The sequence below is a fragment of the Arachis ipaensis genome, chromosome B09 (assembly GCF_000816755.2).
Source record: "Arachis ipaensis cultivar K30076 chromosome B09, Araip1.1, whole genome shotgun sequence".
Taxonomy (NCBI): domain Eukaryota; kingdom Viridiplantae; phylum Streptophyta; class Magnoliopsida; order Fabales; family Fabaceae; genus Arachis; species Arachis ipaensis.
This window is the reverse complement of record NC_029793.2, coordinates 81203287-81221150: the sequence shown is the minus strand read 5'-3', so window position 1 is coordinate 81221150 and position 17864 is coordinate 81203287. Positions and strand designations below refer to the sequence as shown.

Here is a 17864-nt window from a genome sequence, read left to right as displayed (position 1 = left end):
TCATCAAACACTTGGTAAGCATTAACAAAAGACATGTTCAAAATAGCAATTAAATTAAAATCTACAAGTACCCACTAACAATTATCAACATATGATCATCCAAACAACAAAGCTAAACATAGAAATCATCAATGTAACATCAAAAAGTCAAGATTCACAACATTCATGAAATGGGTATAAAATGACAATTGACAAGAATTCATAAACTATCACAAGATATAAGCAAAATTGTAACAAGGAATTCAAATTGAATAATTAAAACTAGTAATTAACAAGATCCAAGTCACAAATCAACAAGGGAAGATCAAATTAAAACTAGATCTAGAGAGGAACAAGGGTTTCTCCTTCTAGAATAACAAAAGAACCAAAAACTAACTAAAAATTATGTCCTAGTGTAAAATGAGTGATCCCCCATTTTCTCCCTAGCATCCTTGGGTCTTTTCCATGCAGAAACAGCTTGAAATTGGGCCTAATAAGCCTCAGAAATCGCCAGGCATGATTTCCTTTAATGAGGTCACGTGCAACTTTCCACGCGTGCGCGCCAAGTGCGCGTGCGCGTCGATAGGAATTTTCTGATCCACGCGGATGCGTCCATCCTTGCGCGCCACTTCCAGCCAATCCCATCCACGCGTGCGCGTGGAGTGCACGAGCGCGCCGATGCTGCTTTTCCCAAGATTTCAATTCTTCATGTTCCTCCCTTTTTGTACATACTTTCTCCCTCTCTTCTAAGTCATTCCTACCCTATAATTCCTGAAATTACTCAACAAATACATCACGGCATCGAATGGCAATAGAAGAGAATTAAAATACGGCAATTTTGAGTTAAAATAAGCATGTTTTCCATCATGGAGCAATATTGGGAAGTGAACACAAAACCATGCATTTCTTGTGAATAAGTGTGAGAAATGTTGATAAAATCTCCCATAATAAGCACAAGATAAACTACAAAATCGGAGTTTATCAATCACTCTTCAGAAGCCTCTCTCAACAAGAAGAAGACAATTAAAGAGGCCATAGACATAATAGAAACTGTGGCTGACAATGAGTACTTCTATGCTTCTGATAGAAACTCAAAGAGGGGAGTAATGGAGCTCAACTCTATGGATGCTCTGCTGGCTTAAAACAAGATGATCACAGCTCAACTAGCAGCTCTAACCAAGCAAATGGAGAAGAATCAAGTCTCAGTCATCCATGCTCAAGCACCTATGCAGGATGGAGATAGCTCAGAGGATGAATGTGAATGAGAGCAAGCCAATTATGTGAACAATTTCTCAAGACAACCATATGACCCCAATGCTAAAACTTACAACCCAGGTCGGAAGAACCACCCAAACTTTGGGTGGAAAAACCAACAAAACCATACCCAAGACCACAAGCCATATCACTCTAACCAATACCAATACAATAACCCCAGCCATTAATCAAACAACCACAGACCCTAACATAATTCAACAATGCCCCCTACCAATCCAATCAACAACCACACAATAACCACTCTCAAGATGTATCATCTTCAGCCCCACAACCATGTGATAATAGCAATAACTTTGCAAGATTGGAGGCTGCAATATCACAATTGACAGGGAGTATAACCACTGTTGCAGAAAGACAAGTGCAAGCTGAAAAAAGATAGATTCAATCCAAGAGGAGGCTAGATCCAACATAAAGAACCAAGGGGCAGCAATCTCAAAATAGGAATCACAATTAGGATATCTATCCAAGCAAATACCAATGCCTACAAACACATTCCCAAGTGATACCATGACCAATCCTAGAGGGAAATACAAGGCCATCACACTAAGAAGTGGAAAGGTGGTGAAGGAGACACCCTCAAGCCACAATTTGCAAGAAGAAGAAGTTGCAAATGACTCAGAAATCAATCAAGAAGAAGAGATACATACTCCAGCCCCACCAAAGCAAGTATTAAAGCCTTATGTACCAAAAGCACCCTACCCACAAAGGCTGAAAAAAGATGGGAAGGACAGCCAGGTTTCTAGGTTCTTGGAGATCTTTAAGAGGCTTCAAATCAACATCCCTTTTGCTGAAGCATTAGAGCAAATGCCATTTTATGCCAAGTTCTTAAAAGAGCTCATGATAAAGAAGAGAAATTGGGGAGTAAAGGAAACTGTAGTGCTCACTGAGGAATGTAGTGCCATCATACAAAAGAAGCTTCCCCAAAAGATGAAAGATCCTAGGAGCTTCCAAATCTGCATCATAGGGGATATTAGCATTGAAAAATCACTATGTGATCTGGGGGCTAGCATCAATCTTATGTCCTTAGCCATGATGAAAAGAATGAGAATTGAAGAGGCCAAACCAACAATAATGGCTCTTCAATTAGCTGATAGAACATTCAAATTTTCTCATGGGGTGGTGGAAGACTTGTTGGTGAAAGTGGGAGAATTCATATTCCCAGCAGACTTTGTTGTGCTTGATATGGAGGAAGAGGCCAATGCATCAATCATATTAGGAAGACCATTCTTAGCTATAGCTGGGGCCATAATTAATGTGCAAAAAGGAGAGTTGGTCCTAAGGCTACATGAAGAAAAGATGGTGTTCAATGTTTTCACTGCAATGACCTACCCCAAGGAATCCATCGGAGAATGTATAATGGTGGACACAATGGAGAAAATAGTTCAAGGAGTCCTAGAAGAAGATCAACGTAAAGAAGTAATGGAGCAAGATCCTCAAACATTAGGTGGTGAACTACCACAAGAAATCATAGAAGGTTCAATCATATTGGACAAGGCAAGCAAGAAGGAAGTGGAAGCACCAAAGTTGGAGTTGAAGACCCTACCCCCAAAGCTTGAAGTATGCTTACTTGGGAAGCAACAATACATATCTAGTAATCATCAACTCAAGCTTGAGTGTAGAACAAGAAAAGAAGCTCATTAATGTGTTGAAACAACACAAGGATGCCATAGGGTGGACACTTTCAGATTTAAAGGAAATTAGCCCTTCAATGTGCATGCATAAAATCCTTCTTGAGGAGGATGCAAAGCCCTCAATACAACCACAAAGAAGGCTGAACCCCTCAATGCAAGAAGTGGTGCAAAAAGAAGTGCTGAAATTATGGTAAGCAGGGGAGATTTACCCCCATATCAGACAGCCCTTGGGTGAGCCCTGTTCAAGTAGTTCCCAAGAAAGGAATCACAGTTGTGCCAAATAAAATAAATGAATTGATACCAACAAGAACAGTGATTGGATGACGCATGTGTATAGACTACCGGAAGCTCAATGAAGCCACTAGGAAGGACCATTTCCCTCTACCATTCATGGATCAAATGTTAGAGAGGTTTGTTGGATGGATACTCAGGCTACAGCCAAATTGTAGTGGACCCTAAAGACCAAGAGAAGACTTCTTTCACTTGCCCTTATAGTGTTTTCGGATATAGACGTATGCCCTTTGGTTTGTGAAATGCACCTGCTACATTCCAAAGGTGCATGCTGTCCATTTTTTCTGATATGATTGAGAGGTTTATTAAGGTTTTCATGGATGATTTTTTCAGTGTTTGGTGACTCCTTTCCTAATTGCTTACACCATCTTGCCTTGGTGCTCAAGAGATGCCAAGAGACTAACCTAGTTTTGAATTAGGAGAAGTGTCATTTTATGGTCACCGAAGGGGTGGTCCTTGGCCACAAAATCTCTAAGAAAGGCATAAAGGTGGACATGGCCAAGGTGGAAGTGATTGAAAAATTATCCCCACCTTGCAATGTCAAAGCAATTAGGAGTTTCTTCGGGCATGTTGGATTTTATAGAAGGTTTATTAGAGACTTTTCAAAAATTACCAAACCTTTGAGTAACTTTCTTATCTCTAATGTACCTTTTATCTTTGATAGAGAATGTATGCTTGCCTTTGAGGAGCTTAAAAGCAAACTCTCCTCTGCACCTATTATAGCACCACCTAGCTGGGACTTACCCTTTGAATTGATGTGTGATGCATCAGACCAGCTATTGGTGCTGTCTTAGGACAAAGGAAAGACAAGCTAGTGCATGTCATCTATTATGCTAGCAAGGTTCTTAATGAAGCCCAAAGAAGCTACACCATAACAGAAAAAGAACTCCTTGCTATAGTCTTTGCATTTGATAAATTTAGATCATATCTCATTGGTTCTAAAGTCATTGTGTTTACTGACCATGCAGCTCTTAAATACTTGCTAACCAAGCAAGAATACAAGCCTAGACTAATAAGATGGATTTTGTTACTCCAAGAGTTTAATATTGAGATTAAAGATAGAAGTGGAGTAGAGAACAAGGTGGCTGACCACCTATCAAGGATCCCACATGAAGGGGATAAAGCATATAGCCCTGGGGTGAATGAGAGTTTTTCGGATGAACAATTGATGATGATTCAAGAAGCTCCATGATTCACAGATATAGCAAACTTCAAGGCCATAGGAGAGTTACCTTCCAACATCAATAAGCATATGAGAAGAAAGCTCATCAATGATGTCAAGCACTATATTTGGGATGAGCCTTACCTCTTCAAGAAGTGTGCTGATGGGATTCTAAGAAGAGGTCGTTTGGCATTGCCATTGATCCACATATGGAGGTCATTTTAGTGGAGAAAGGACTGCAACCAAGGTGTTGCAATGTAGATTATTTTGGCCTACAACATTCAAAGATGCAAAGGAGTTTGTGACAAGGTGCAATGAATGTCAAAGAGCTGGCAACTTACCCAAGAAAAATGAAATGCCACAAAGATTCATAATGGAGTTAGAGTTGTTTGATGTATGGGGTATTGATTTCATGGGACCATTCCCAACCTCATACTCAAACAATTACATATTGGTCACTGTGGACTATGTGTCTAAATGGGTAGAGGTCATAGCTACGTCAACAAATGACAACAAAGTGGTGATAAACGTTTTGAGGAAGAACATATTTATCTGGTTTGGGGTTCCAATAGCTCTTATAAGTGATGGAGAAACTCACTTTTGCAACAAGCAACTTGAGACACTCCTCTTCAAATATGGTGTTAAGCACAAGGTATCTACCCCTTACCATCGACAACCCAATGGTCAAGTTGAAATTTCAAATAGAGAGCTGAAGAGAATCCTTGAAAATACTATTGGGAACTTAAGAAAAGACTGGTCCAAGAAGCTAGATGATGCACTATGTGCTTATAGGACAGCTTTTAAGACACCCATTGGCATGTCTCCATACTAATTGGTGTCTGAAAAGGCTTGTCATCTACCAGTAGAGCTTGAACATAGAGCATTTTGGTCTCTAAAGATGTTGAACTTTGATAATCAAGCTACTGGGGAAAGAAGATTGCTGCAGTTCAATGAGTTAGATGAATTCAGATCTCAAGCTTATGAAAATGCCAAGATTTACAAGGAGAAAGCAAAGAAATGTCATGATCAAAAGCTAGCAAGGGAGTTTGTAGAAGGTCAAAAAGTGCTATTGTACAACTCAAGGCTCAAGTTTTTCCCAGGGAAGTTGAAGTCAAGATAGTCTGGCCCATTTACAGTCATCAAGGCTTCCCCTTATGGTCATGTGAAACTTATGGATGACAAAACATAGAGGACTTTCACTGTCAATAATCACAGGCTTAAGCACTACTTGGGGGACTCATTGGATGAGCAAATAGTGAACTATAACCTCAACTAAAGAGGAAAGATCGTCAAGCTAATAACGTTAAAGAAGCACTAGTTGGGAGGCACCCCAACACTCATATCCTTTCAATTTCATGCTTTCTAGAGTACTTTATGTTTAGTCAGTTAGATTGTTTAATTTTCAGTTTCAGTTGTTAGTTAATTAGTTGATAGTTTCCTTGCTTTGAATATTACAAGTTTTTCTAGCTTGCTGGCAATACAACCTTGCATACTATTCTATATGAGGTTGATTAATTGGGCTGAGAAACTAGCTAAAAAGCTAAGTTTGGTGTGGCCACTAACCCACTTAATTTGAGCTTACATCAAAACAATTGAATTAATCTTGGGAGTAAGCCCAAATTTAAGTTTGGTGTGGCCACCACCATAAGAGATCCATACGTATAGGCAATTAGTAAGTTGGTAGGTGCATAAAACAGTCATTTTATTGTATACATATGAAATAGAAGTAGAAGAGTGTCAAAGAATTAAATTTATTCCACTCATAACGTACAAAATAAAGTCCAATCATGAGACCGATTACTATATACAATGAATTTAAGTTTGGTGTCCAAAAGACACCTATTAAATGCCTTTTAACTGGAAGAATATGAAGTAATTTTTCTAATCACTAATGAGGGTTTATGACTGAATTTTCAGGAGAGAAGTAGGACCCACATGACATTGATCACTCATCAAGTCAAGGAGTCAAAGTGTACTTCACACTTTGGAACTCAAAATTCAGAAGAAAGCTGAACAGGTGGGGTTTGGCGCCACTCCCCACGCTGGGCGCCACTCTCAAGTGTGAAAGCTTTAAAACTTTTCACCCAATTCACACCTTCCAGATCCCCCCTCCTCTATATAATGCACTCACCCAACCCTCTTCTTCACACTTTAGACTCCTCTCATACGACACCTTTACTCTCCCATCTCTCTTTCTTGACTTCCTTTCCTTCTTACCTTCTTTCCATCTTTCTTTCTTGTTTCTTGATTGGGACAATCAAGTCCTAAATTTGGTGTTGGAGCAAACCTTCAATTTGCTTTCTTCCTTTTCCTTCATTCTTCAACTTTTCATCACCTTTTTAACTTCCTTAACCACATCCGAATGGCACCACCAAAGGCCACTGGATCAAAGAAAAGAAAGACTAAGGAAGCTAGCTCTGGTTCATCAAGCTACAACGAGTTCAAGTTTCTCTTATTCTTCCACCAAAACCAATTTTATGGGTGGGTAAGTGAGAGGCAAATTATTCCTGAGGTTGGCTTCCATCTAGGAAAGGATGAACACAGGGAGATCACCATTGAGATCAACAATAGAGGCTGGGCTATCCTTTGTAACCCACCAAAGAAAGTGGTGGAGAGCCTAGTAAGGAAATTCTATGCCAATGTTGTCCCTCAACTAGGGTAAAAGTATGACTACCAAAGCTTTGTGAGGGGGAAGAACATTGATTATAGCCCTGCAAACTTGGAAAGGATGTTAGAGGTGAGGTGAACAAGCTCAACCAGGAGCTATGAAGAAAGGGTAAAGCAACTTGATCCTGGATTTGATAAGATTCTGAACGAGATTTGTACCTTAATGTACAATGGATCAATGACAAAGATGGAAGGCCAAACCAGCTAAGAAGGAGAGACTTGTGCTCTCAAGCTAGAGGGTGGCTAGACTTTGTGATGAGATCCCTTAACCCCACCTCCAACACTTCAGAGGTTACTTTGGAAAGACCTGTACTAATCTACATCATCATGAAAGGGAAAAACATCAATGTGGAGGAGATGATTGCAAACAACATTCACAGGGTACTGAAGAGCACCAAGGATAGCACAAGACTTGCATTCCCAAGCATCATTCAAAGGCTTTGTGATGAGGCTAGAGTGGAGAAAGTAATTGATGAAATATTAGTGGAGCAGGACAAACCAATCACAGCCAAAAAGTTAGAGAAGGTGGTGGCCATTAACCCACTACAAAGAGCAAGGGAGCAAAGAGCTCATGTACCAAGACCACAAGGGCCACCACAACAAGAAGAAGCTTATGTCCAAGCACCATTCCCACAACTACCAGCACCATATTCATAATTCCCTGAAGGCTTCAATGGGGAAAATGCAGGGAAACCTTCACCAAATGTAAGGAGATATCAAGCACTTGAGAGAAGATGTAAGTCAACTATGGGAGCAGATGAAACAATGGGACTGGTGCACGAAATTGTGATGTCCAGGCTCAAACTATTCCTGGCACGTGAGCAACTTCGTACGCGTAATCGTGATTACACATTCATAATTTGTCACAACTTCGATACAACTAACCAGCAAGTGCACTGGGTCGTCCAAGTAATACCTTACGTGAGTAAGGGTCGAATCCCACGGAGATTGTTGGTATGAAGCAAGCTATGGTCACCTTGCAAATCTAAGTCAGGCGGATATAAAGTGATAATGGTGTTTTCGAATATTATATAATAAAATAGGGATAGAGATACTTATGTAATTCATTGGTAGGAATTTCAGATAAGCGAATGGAGATGCTTTCGTTCCTCTGAACCTCTGCTTTCCTGCTATCTTCATCCAGTCAGTCTTACTCCTTTCCATGGCTGGTTTTATGTGATACATCACCACTGTCAATGGCTACTTTCGGTCATCTCTCGGAAAAATGATCCAATGCCCTGTCACGGCACGGCTAATCATCTGGAGGCATCACCCTTGCCAATGGCTTCATCTTATCCTCTCAGTGAATAATATGCTCACGCACCCTGTCATGGCACGACTATTCATCTGTCGGTTCTCGATCATGCTGGAATAGGATTTACTATCCTTTTGCGTCTGTCACTAATGCCCTACAATCGCGAGTTAGGAGCTCGTCACAGTCATTCATTCATCGAATCCTACTCAGAATACCACAGACAAGGTTTAGACCTTCCGGATTCTCTTGAATGCCACCATCATTCTAGCTTACGCCACGAAGATTCCGGTTAAGAGATCTAAGAGATATTCATTCTAGCTTATTTCATGTAGAACGGAAGTGTTTGTCAGGCACGTGTTCATAGGGGAGATGGTGATGAGCGTCACACATAATCATCACCTTCATCACGTTCTTGGGTGCGAATGGATATCTTAGAAGCGAAATAAGATGAATTGAATAGAAAACAGTAGTACTTGCATTAATCTTTGAGGAACAGCAGAGCTCCACACCTTAATCTATGGAGTGTAGAAACTCTACCGTTAAAAATACATAAGTGAGAGGTCCAGGCATGGCCGAGATGGCCAGCCCCCAAAACATGATCAAAGGATCATAAGGTAATCCAAAGATGAACAATGGATTAAGACTAAGACCAAAGATGCCTAATACAATAGTAAAAGGTCCTATTTATAATAAACTAGCTACTAGGGTTTACATGAGTAAGTAATTGATGCATAAATCCACTTCCGGGGCCCACTTGGTGTGTGCTTGGGCTGGGCTTTGAGTGTTACACGTGTAGAGGTTCTCCTTGGAGTTGAACGCCAGCTTTTGTGCCAGTTTGGGCGTTCAACTCTGGTTTTGGCTCCTTTTCTGGCGCTGGACGCCAGATTTGGGTAGAAAGCTGGCGTTGAACGCCAGTTTACGTCGTCTATTCTTGGCCAAAGTATGGACTATTATATATTGCAGGAAAGCCCTGGATGTCTACTTTCCAAAGAAATTAGAAGCGCGCCATTTCAAGTTTTGAAGCTCCAGAAAATCCACTTTGAGTGCAGGGAGGTCAGAATCCAACAGCATCAGCAGTCCTTCTTCAACCTTTGAATCTGATTTTTGCTCAAGTCCTTCAATTTCAGTCAGAAAATACCTGAAATCACAGAAAAACACACAAACTCATAGTAAAGTCTAGAAATGTGAATTTAACATAAAATCTATTAAAAACATCCCTAAAAGTAACTAGATCCTACTAAAAACATACTAAAAACAATGCCTATACGCCACAAGCACATGGTTAGGGACGGCTTGGTTTAGCCGCTTAGACCAGGTTTTTATTCCTTTAGGCCCTCCTATCCACTGATGCTTAAAGCCTTGGGATCCTTTTTATTTGCCCTTGCCTTTTGGTTTTAAGAGCTTTTGGCTTTTCTGCTTTTTTTTTTTCTGCAAGCTTTGTTCTTTGCTGCTTTTTCTTGCTTCAAGAATCATTTTTATGATTTTTCAGCTTATCAAATAACATGTCTCCTAGTCATCATTCTTTCAAGAGCCAACATATTTAACATTCTTAAACAACAACTTCAAAAGACATATGCACTGTTCAAGCATACATTCAGAAAACAAGAAGCATTGTCACCACATCAATATAATTAAGCTAAGTTCAAGGATAAATTCGAAACTCATGTACTTCTTGTTTTTTTGAATTAAAACATTTTTCATTTAAGAGAGGTGATGGATTCATAGGACATTCATATCTTTAAGACAAAGTTACTACTACTAATGATCATGTAATAAAGACACAAACACAGATAAGCACACAACATAGAAACAAAAAACAGAGGAAACAAGAACAAGGAATGAATTCACCTTAGTGATGGTGGCGTTTCCTTCTTGAGGAACCAATGATGTCCTTGAGCTCTTCTATGTCTCTTCCTTGTCTTTGTTGCTCCTCCCTCATTGCTTTTTGATCTTCTCTTATTTCATGAAGCATGATGGAGTGCTCTTGATGTTCCACCCTTAGTTGTCCCATATTGGAACTCAATTCTCCTAGGGAGGTGTTGATTTGCTCCCAATAGTTTTGTGGAGGAACGTGCATTTGAGGCATCTCCGGAATCTCATGGAAATGAGCTTCTTGCGCCTCTTGAGCTCCATGGATGGGCTCTTTTGCTTGCTCCATCTTTTTCTTAGTGATGGGCTTGTCTTCTTTAATGAGGATATCTCCCTCTATATCAATCCCAGCCGAATTGCATAGGTGGCAAATGAGGTGAGGAAAGGCTAACCTTGCCATAGTGGAGGACTTGTCAGCCACCTTGTAGAGTTCTTGAGGTATAATCTCATGAACTTCCAAAAGGCTTTCAACCTTTACTACTACATCTTCTACTTGTCCATAAGCCTGTTTTCTTGAGCTGTCTGCCATCTCTAGTGAGATTTTAGCAGCTTGCACCCAATAGATTCCCAGTTTCTCTATTACAGAGAGGGGCATGAGGTTTATTCCTGAACCAAGGTCACATAGAGCCTTAAAGATCATGGTGCCTATGGTACAGGGTATTATGAACTTTCCAGGATCCTGTCTCTTCTGAGGCAATGTCAGTTGATCCAGATCACTTAGTTCATTGATGAACAAGGGAGGTTCAACTTCCCAAGTATCAATGCCAAATAATTTGGCATTCAGCTTCATGATTGCACCAAGAAACTTGGCAGTTTGCTCTTCAGTAACATCCTCATTCTCTTCAGAAGAGGAATACTCATCAGAGCTCATGAAAGGCATAAGGAGGTTCAATGGAATCTCTATGGTCTCCAAATGAGCCTCAGAGTCCTTTGATTCCTGATGCCAAGGCATCTTAGGCTAGTTTCACTAGCATTTTTCTGTTATTTTTAGTTGTTTTATGCATTTTCTTGAGCCTTAAGTAATCATTTGGGCCAAATAGTCATGCTTGTCTTAAATCATTCAAACATGAAGATTTTGATGCAAATTCCATGAGTTTTTAGTTATATTCCTTGAATGCTATGAATGAAAGATTTCTCATGAAATTTTGCAAGACTTTGATGCAGTTGTTTGGATGATTTCAGGGAAGAAGAGGCTAGGCAAGGAAGCAACAAAATCAATAAAGGAAGCTTGAATATCACATGTGGAGTTTAAGTTCCAGTTTAAGCTTAAACTCGAGCTTAAACGCCAAAACCATGAGAGCTAAGGAAATGCTGAAAGTGGCGTTTAACCTCCAGTTTAACCTTAAACTGGAAGTTAAACGCCAGAATTAGAAATGCACCAGGGAGCATTTCCACGTTTAAGCTCCAGTTTAACCTTAAACTGGAGCTTAAACGTGTTCGACTATTTTTTTTTCCTCCAGGGTTGCTTTCTCATTTCCACGTTTAAGCTTCAGTTTAACCTTAAACTGAAGCTTAAACGTGCTCGAGCTTGTGCCTCCAGGGAGTGCCAGCGTTTAAGCTCCAGTTTAAGCTTAAACTGGAGCTTAAACGTACCACACAAAACCCATACTCCCAGCCATCATATCACAGCCAAGATAATCAACCTCATCAACCCAATCCGAACCAATCACTTCATGATCAGTTAACCAGGATAGAAGGAATGCTTGCAACTATGGGCAGAGATGTGGCCAATTTGAAAAGCTTTAAGGAAGAAGTGATATCCAACTTACAAAATCAAGGTGCTGCCATTCAAAAGCTAGAAGCACAAATTGCACTGATAAGAAAAAGAAAATGCCAAAGGCTTGTGCAACACATGACACTGAGCAAACAAGGAGCAAATGAGCTCTAAGAAAAAGAAAAACAAAGAAGAGAAAAGTGCCAAGGACATAAGAATAACAAGGGGCCATAGCAGTGTTTGATGGATGCAATGAAAAAGTGATAATCTTACTTGATAAGAATGAAAAAGTGATGCTGCAACTTTCTGCATAAAACCCTTCTTATGAACTTCAAGTGCTTACTAATATAGCCAATGTAATTGCTTTCTGTTTCATACTTTCTTCTCAAGTAACTCAGGACTTGCTTAAGGACAAAGCTGAAAGTGGCGTTTAACCTCCAGTTTAACCTTAAACTGGAAGTTAAACGCCAGAATTAGAAATGCACCAGGGAGCATTTCCACGTTTAAGCTCCAGTTTAACCTTAAACTGGAGCTTAAACGTGTTCGACTATTTTTTTCTCCTCCAGGGTTGCTTTCTCATTTCCACGTTTAAGCTTCAGTTTAACCTTAAACTGAAGCTTAAACGTGCTCGAGCTTGTGCCTCCAGGGAGTGCCAACCCTGTCATGGCACGGCTATTCATCTGTCGGTTCTCGATCATGCTGGAATAGGATTTACTATCCTTTAGCGTCTGTCACTAACGCCCTGCAATCGCGAGTTAGGAGCTCGTCACAGTCATTCATTCATCGAATCCTACTCAGAATACCACAGACAAGGTTTAGACCTTCCGGATTCTCTTGAATGCCACCATCATTCTAGCTTACGCCACGAAGATTCCGGTTAAGAGATCTAAGAGATATTCATTCTAGCTTATTTCATGTAGAACGGAAGTGTTTGTCAGGCACGTGTTCATAGGGGAGATGGTGATGAGCGTCACACATAATCATCACCTTCATCACGTTCTTGGGTGCGAATGGATATCTTAGAAGCGAAATAAGATGAATTGAATAGAAAACAGTAGTACTTGCATTAATCTTTGAGGAACAGCAGAGCTCCACACCTTAATCTATGGAGTGTAGAAACTCTACCGTTAAAAATACATAAGTGAGAGGTCCAGGCATCGCCGAGATGGCCAGCCCCCAAAACGTGATCAAAGGATCATATGGTAATCCAAAGATGAACAATGGATTAAAACTGAGACCAAAGATGCCTAATACAATAGTAAAAGGTCCTATTTATAATAAACTAGCTACTAGGGTTTACATGAGTAAGTAATTGATGCATAAATCCACTTCCGGGGCCCACTTGGTGTGTGCTTGGGCTGGGCTTTGAGTGTTACACGTGTAGAGGTTCTCCTTGGAGTTGAACGCCAGCTTTTGTGCCAGTTTGGGCGTTCAACTCTGGTTTTGGCTCCTTTTCTGGCGCTGGACGCCAGATTTGGGTAGAAAGCTGGCGTTGAACGCCAGTTTACGTCATCTATTCTTAGCCAAAGTATGGACTATTATACATTGCAGGAAAGCCCTGGATATCTACTTTCCAATGCAATTGGAAGCGCGCCATTTCGAGTTCTGTAGCTCCAGAAAATCCACTTTGAGTGCAGGGAGGTCAGAATCCAACAGCATCAGCAGTCCTTCTTCAACCTCTGAATCTGATTTCTGCTCAAGTCCCTCAATTTCAGTCAGAAAATACCTGAAATCATAGAAAAATACACAAACTCATAGTAAAGTCTAGAAATGTGAATTTAACATAAAAACTAATGAAAACATCCCTAAAAGTAACTAGATCCTACTAAAAACATACTAAAAACAATGCCAAAAAGCGTATAAATTATCCGCTCATCAGGGACCAAATGCAAAAAAGTATTCAGCAACTCCAAGGAAGTATGGAGTACATGAAGGAGTAACAAGGTCAATTCCACTGGGGAGAGATGCAAGGTAGACTCAACAAGATCATGGAGCAACAACAAGAGCAACAGAGGAACCTTGCTGAATTTAGGACCCTTTACGAGGCTAGGACCATATCAAGAAGGCAATATGACTGCTATGCACAAGCGAAAGCTGAATCACTTGTGTAACACAGTAGCCAATATGAACCCTAAATACCCAACATTCATGCACGCAATGGAAGAGCTCAATGCAAGGTAAGAGAAAATTATGGACAAGCATATAAAGAGGGAGACGACTTATATGACGAGGTTGGGCTTTTGGAAGCCAAAGGACACCTCTACACAAAAAGGAGCATCCAAGAAGAAGGATGGTAATGAGTCCTCCTCAAAGAAAAAGGATAAAGAGAAAGTTCCTATGCATTGAAGCTGCTCAAAGAATACAAGGTTGTTGAGTCCCATGCTTGAGTCCTATCTTCTGAATTTCTGCTTAATAGTTGCATTAATGTGTTAGTTGTTGTTTAGTTTCTATGTTTTAAAATATTTCTATGAGTCCTTTGAATTTCTGTTTTCAATTGAGAAAGAAAATGCCCTTGTTTGTCAAGTTTTCATCACTTCAATAATAAGAGTAGTTTGTTTTCATAGAAATCAATGATGAGTTGTTGTAAAAACAAAAGAAAGAGACTAAGACCCAAGTGAGATAATTCAAGATTAAGAGATGAGGAACAAGTATGGAATCATGATTGAACATCTAAAAGTGAATAAACCATAATGAACAATTAGACATAGAGGATGTAACAAGTAAATGCTAAAGATAACCCTTGAATATCCATAGAACCAAGAAGTAGTAAGCAAAAGACCCAAGGCTCTGAGCATCAACTACAAGGATAGAAGAAATAAACAAATATCTCAAAAAGCCAAGATTCTAGTAAATGCCTGTGGTGAAGATGTGTCATGAAGAGAGACCTGAGCAAGTAAATTCTTAGCGGTGTTTCAACAGCTAGTACCCTAAAACCAACTAGTTTGGGAGTGCTAATTGAAAGCTTAACCTAAAGGGTCGTCTTGAGACAAAACACTTAGAGTCGTGGTCAACCAAAGAAACAAAAGAGGATAGAAAAGAAAATAAAAACAATAACAAATCTTACTACTTCAAGGTGACAATCAATAGAAAGGAGCTCTAAAGATAGGCACTTAAAAAGAATCCTCAAAGGTTTAAGAGTTCATTGTGGTATTGACATAATAAAGATCATGCATGAGTTGATACTTAGCCTTTATCTTTAATTGTGAACACACTCTTGTATGGGGGTTCAAGTCTCAATCCATTAAGAATAATTCACATTGATTTACTTGGGGACAAGCAAAACTTAAGTTTGGTGTTATGATGACTTGCAACATCTACCTCTTTCTCTTATCTAAAAGGGCCATAGAAATAGTGCAATCTCATTCAATTAATGCAATTTCATGAACTAAATGATGAATTTTATGGTGCATCGCTTTGAAATGAGTTTTGTTTGAATTTCAAGTGAAAAGAGCAACAAAAGAAGAAGGAAACAAGAAGGAGCAGCTGGTCATGTGTGCTAGGCGTGCCACTTGGTGCAAACGCCAATGATTTGAATGGGCGTGGCACGCCAGTTAGCAAGTCCAGAGAACAAAGTGAAAGAAATTCAATGGGCGTGGCACGCCAGCTGAGGGCGTGGCACGCCAGTTATCAAACCCAGAGAAGAAGTCCATGAAGCTTTCAATGGGCGTGGCACGCCAGGGAGATGAAGCACAATGGGCGTGGCACGTCAGCTGTAAACTCCAAAGAAGGGACAATGAGCTTTAGTATGGGTGTGGCACACCAAGGCCAGGCGTGGCACGCCAACTATAATTTCCAGAAAAGCATCCTTGAAGACCCACAAGGGGCGTGGCATGCCAACTCCATCATCTACAAAGGGCGTGCCACTTAAGGTCGAAGACGTGGCATGCCAAGGAATTTGAACAGAGGAGCATGAAGGAAGCACCAACATAGGCGTGCCACTTGAGCCTTGAGGCGTGGCACGCCAAATCAAAGAATGGATGAGTGTGCCACTTGAGTTCTAGGCATGGCATGCCAAGCTTATAGAACCCAATACCATAATGAGCGTGCCACTTGAGCTCGAAGGCGTGGCATGCCAACCTTGTTCATACCTGGGCGTGCCACTTGGGCTCGAAGACGTGGCACGCCAGTTCATTGGTCCAGAGAGGAAGGATGCAGCCCCCACCATGGGCGTGCCACTTAGGACTTTAGGCGTGGCACGCTAAGGCAACATGAATAGGGGCTTGCCACTTGGTGACTAGGGCGTGGCACGCCAAACTTGCTCGTTCATGGGGCATGCCACTTGAATGTTAGGCGTGGTACGCCAGTTCACTAGACCAAAGGGGTTTACCCATGCTTTATCGAGGGCGTGGCAGGCCAGACTTGGGCGTGGCACGCCAGTTCAACTCTCCAGAGAAGACAACAAAAACCTTATTGAGGGCGTGGCACGCCAAGTGTATTTTTCAGAGGAGAAGGCTGAAGAGTTCATGGAAGGCGTGGCATGCCAACACTGGGTGTCCACGCTAGTTCAACATTCCAGAGGAGGATGATCATGCTTTGCTGAGGGCCTGGCACGCCAGTTCCGAGCGTGCCACGCCAGTTCAAATATCCAGAGAAGAAGAAGAAGGAGATCACATTGGGCGTGCCACTTGAGCTTGAAGGCGTGCACGCCAGGCTAGCTGTATGAGAAGGGCGTGCCACTTGGGAGCCAGGCGTGGTATGCCAAGCCAAGCTGAGGAGCTAGGCGTGGCACGCCGCTCACACGCCACTCACACGCCAGGCACATGGTTCATTTTATTAGAGTTTTCCTTTTCTTTTCAATTGTAATTTTCTTTCTCTTTTTGTAATTTTCCTTTTCTAGTAATAGGAGTAGTATAAATACCCCTTGAGAGTACTAAAAAGGGGGTTAGAAAGTTAGAGTGGCTGATTAGTTTTAGTTTCACACTTCACTTCATCTTCTTCCATCTCTTGTACTTTTTTCTAAGCTTTGAGTAGCTAAACTCCCTCTCGTTGGGAGAGGGAGCTCTGTTGTACTTGATGGATTAATGATAGTGAATTTCTTCTTCTCTTCATCTTCTCTTTGATTTACTAGAAGAAATTTCGTTCTTCATGCTTAGTGTTCAATCATCTTGGAAAAGAGGTTGAATGCAAAATGGGTTTCATGGGAACCTTGCAAAAGGAAACATGAAACCATGCTTGAAATCCCTTCTCACACTGGAGTAGATCTGGGTTTTGGGATTGGATATGGTGATATAAAATCCACCTACTATTTGGATCTATGAGGATGTGTGGTATAATCAGGGACCAAGCATATCTCTCTTCATGAGCAATTAGACCAAGGAATTGGCTGATTATCAAGATTTGAGAGATTGAATCACCAAGGAATTGGGGTTCAATCAATCATGATTGCCAAGAGGTCAATGAGTTACATGATTGAAGATGAGATGATCTAAATCTAATCCAAAGAGAGCAACATCTCCTAATCCCAATGAATTTCCCATATTCTTATCTTTCCTATTCTTTATAGCTTTCTTTAATTTCTGCTATTACCCATTCCCCATTTACAATTCAGTCATTTATGTTCCAACACTTTACATTCTTGTTATTTACTTTTCTGCATTTTACTGCTTTTCTTTACCTTTAAGTCATTTACATTTCGGCTAATTTAGAATTCTGCACTCAACAATCTCTATTGCTTAGCTTGAATAATTCACCCATTGACTAAAGTTGCTCAACCTACTAATCTCTGTGGGATTCGACCCCACTCATAGTGGGTTATTACTTGATGATACTTTGGTGCACTTGCCAAGGAATGGATTCATTATATAGTGAGTGAATTTCAGTCATCACTGGTACAGTTGTACTGAGTGTGGGGATTCGTGCACCAATTGACCTGTTTACAATGATAAGAAGATGGTTAAGGCATGGAGATGCTTTATCCTCCTGGATTAACTCTGGTCTTACTGTCTTCTTCAACTGTGAATGATTTCTTCTATGGAAGGCTATATGTGATCAACGCCTTTCTCGAGAGGTCACTAATGCTCC

General features: G+C 40.7%; 1 protein-coding gene across 1 annotated transcript; it reads left to right on the top strand.

Moving 5' to 3' along the window:
• On the top strand, positions 1762 to 2895 carry LOC107615633. Its single transcript, XM_016317681.1, has 2 exons — positions 1762 to 2388; positions 2443 to 2895. The coding sequence occupies exons 1-2, from the start codon at positions 1762 to 1764 to the stop codon at positions 2893 to 2895; spliced, it is 1080 nt and encodes a 359-aa protein (XP_016173167.1).

Bases quoted from the DNA above. Each gene is read 5' to 3' on its own strand.
- LOC107615633 (XM_016317681.1), top strand. From the start codon at position 1,762: ATGACCAATCCTAGAGGGAAATACAAGGCCATCACACTAAGAAGTGGA. The intron at 2,389-2,442 runs GTGAAAGTGGGA...CTTGATATGGAG, and splicing joins GGGTGGTGGAAGACTTGTTG to GAAGAGGCCAATGCATCAAT.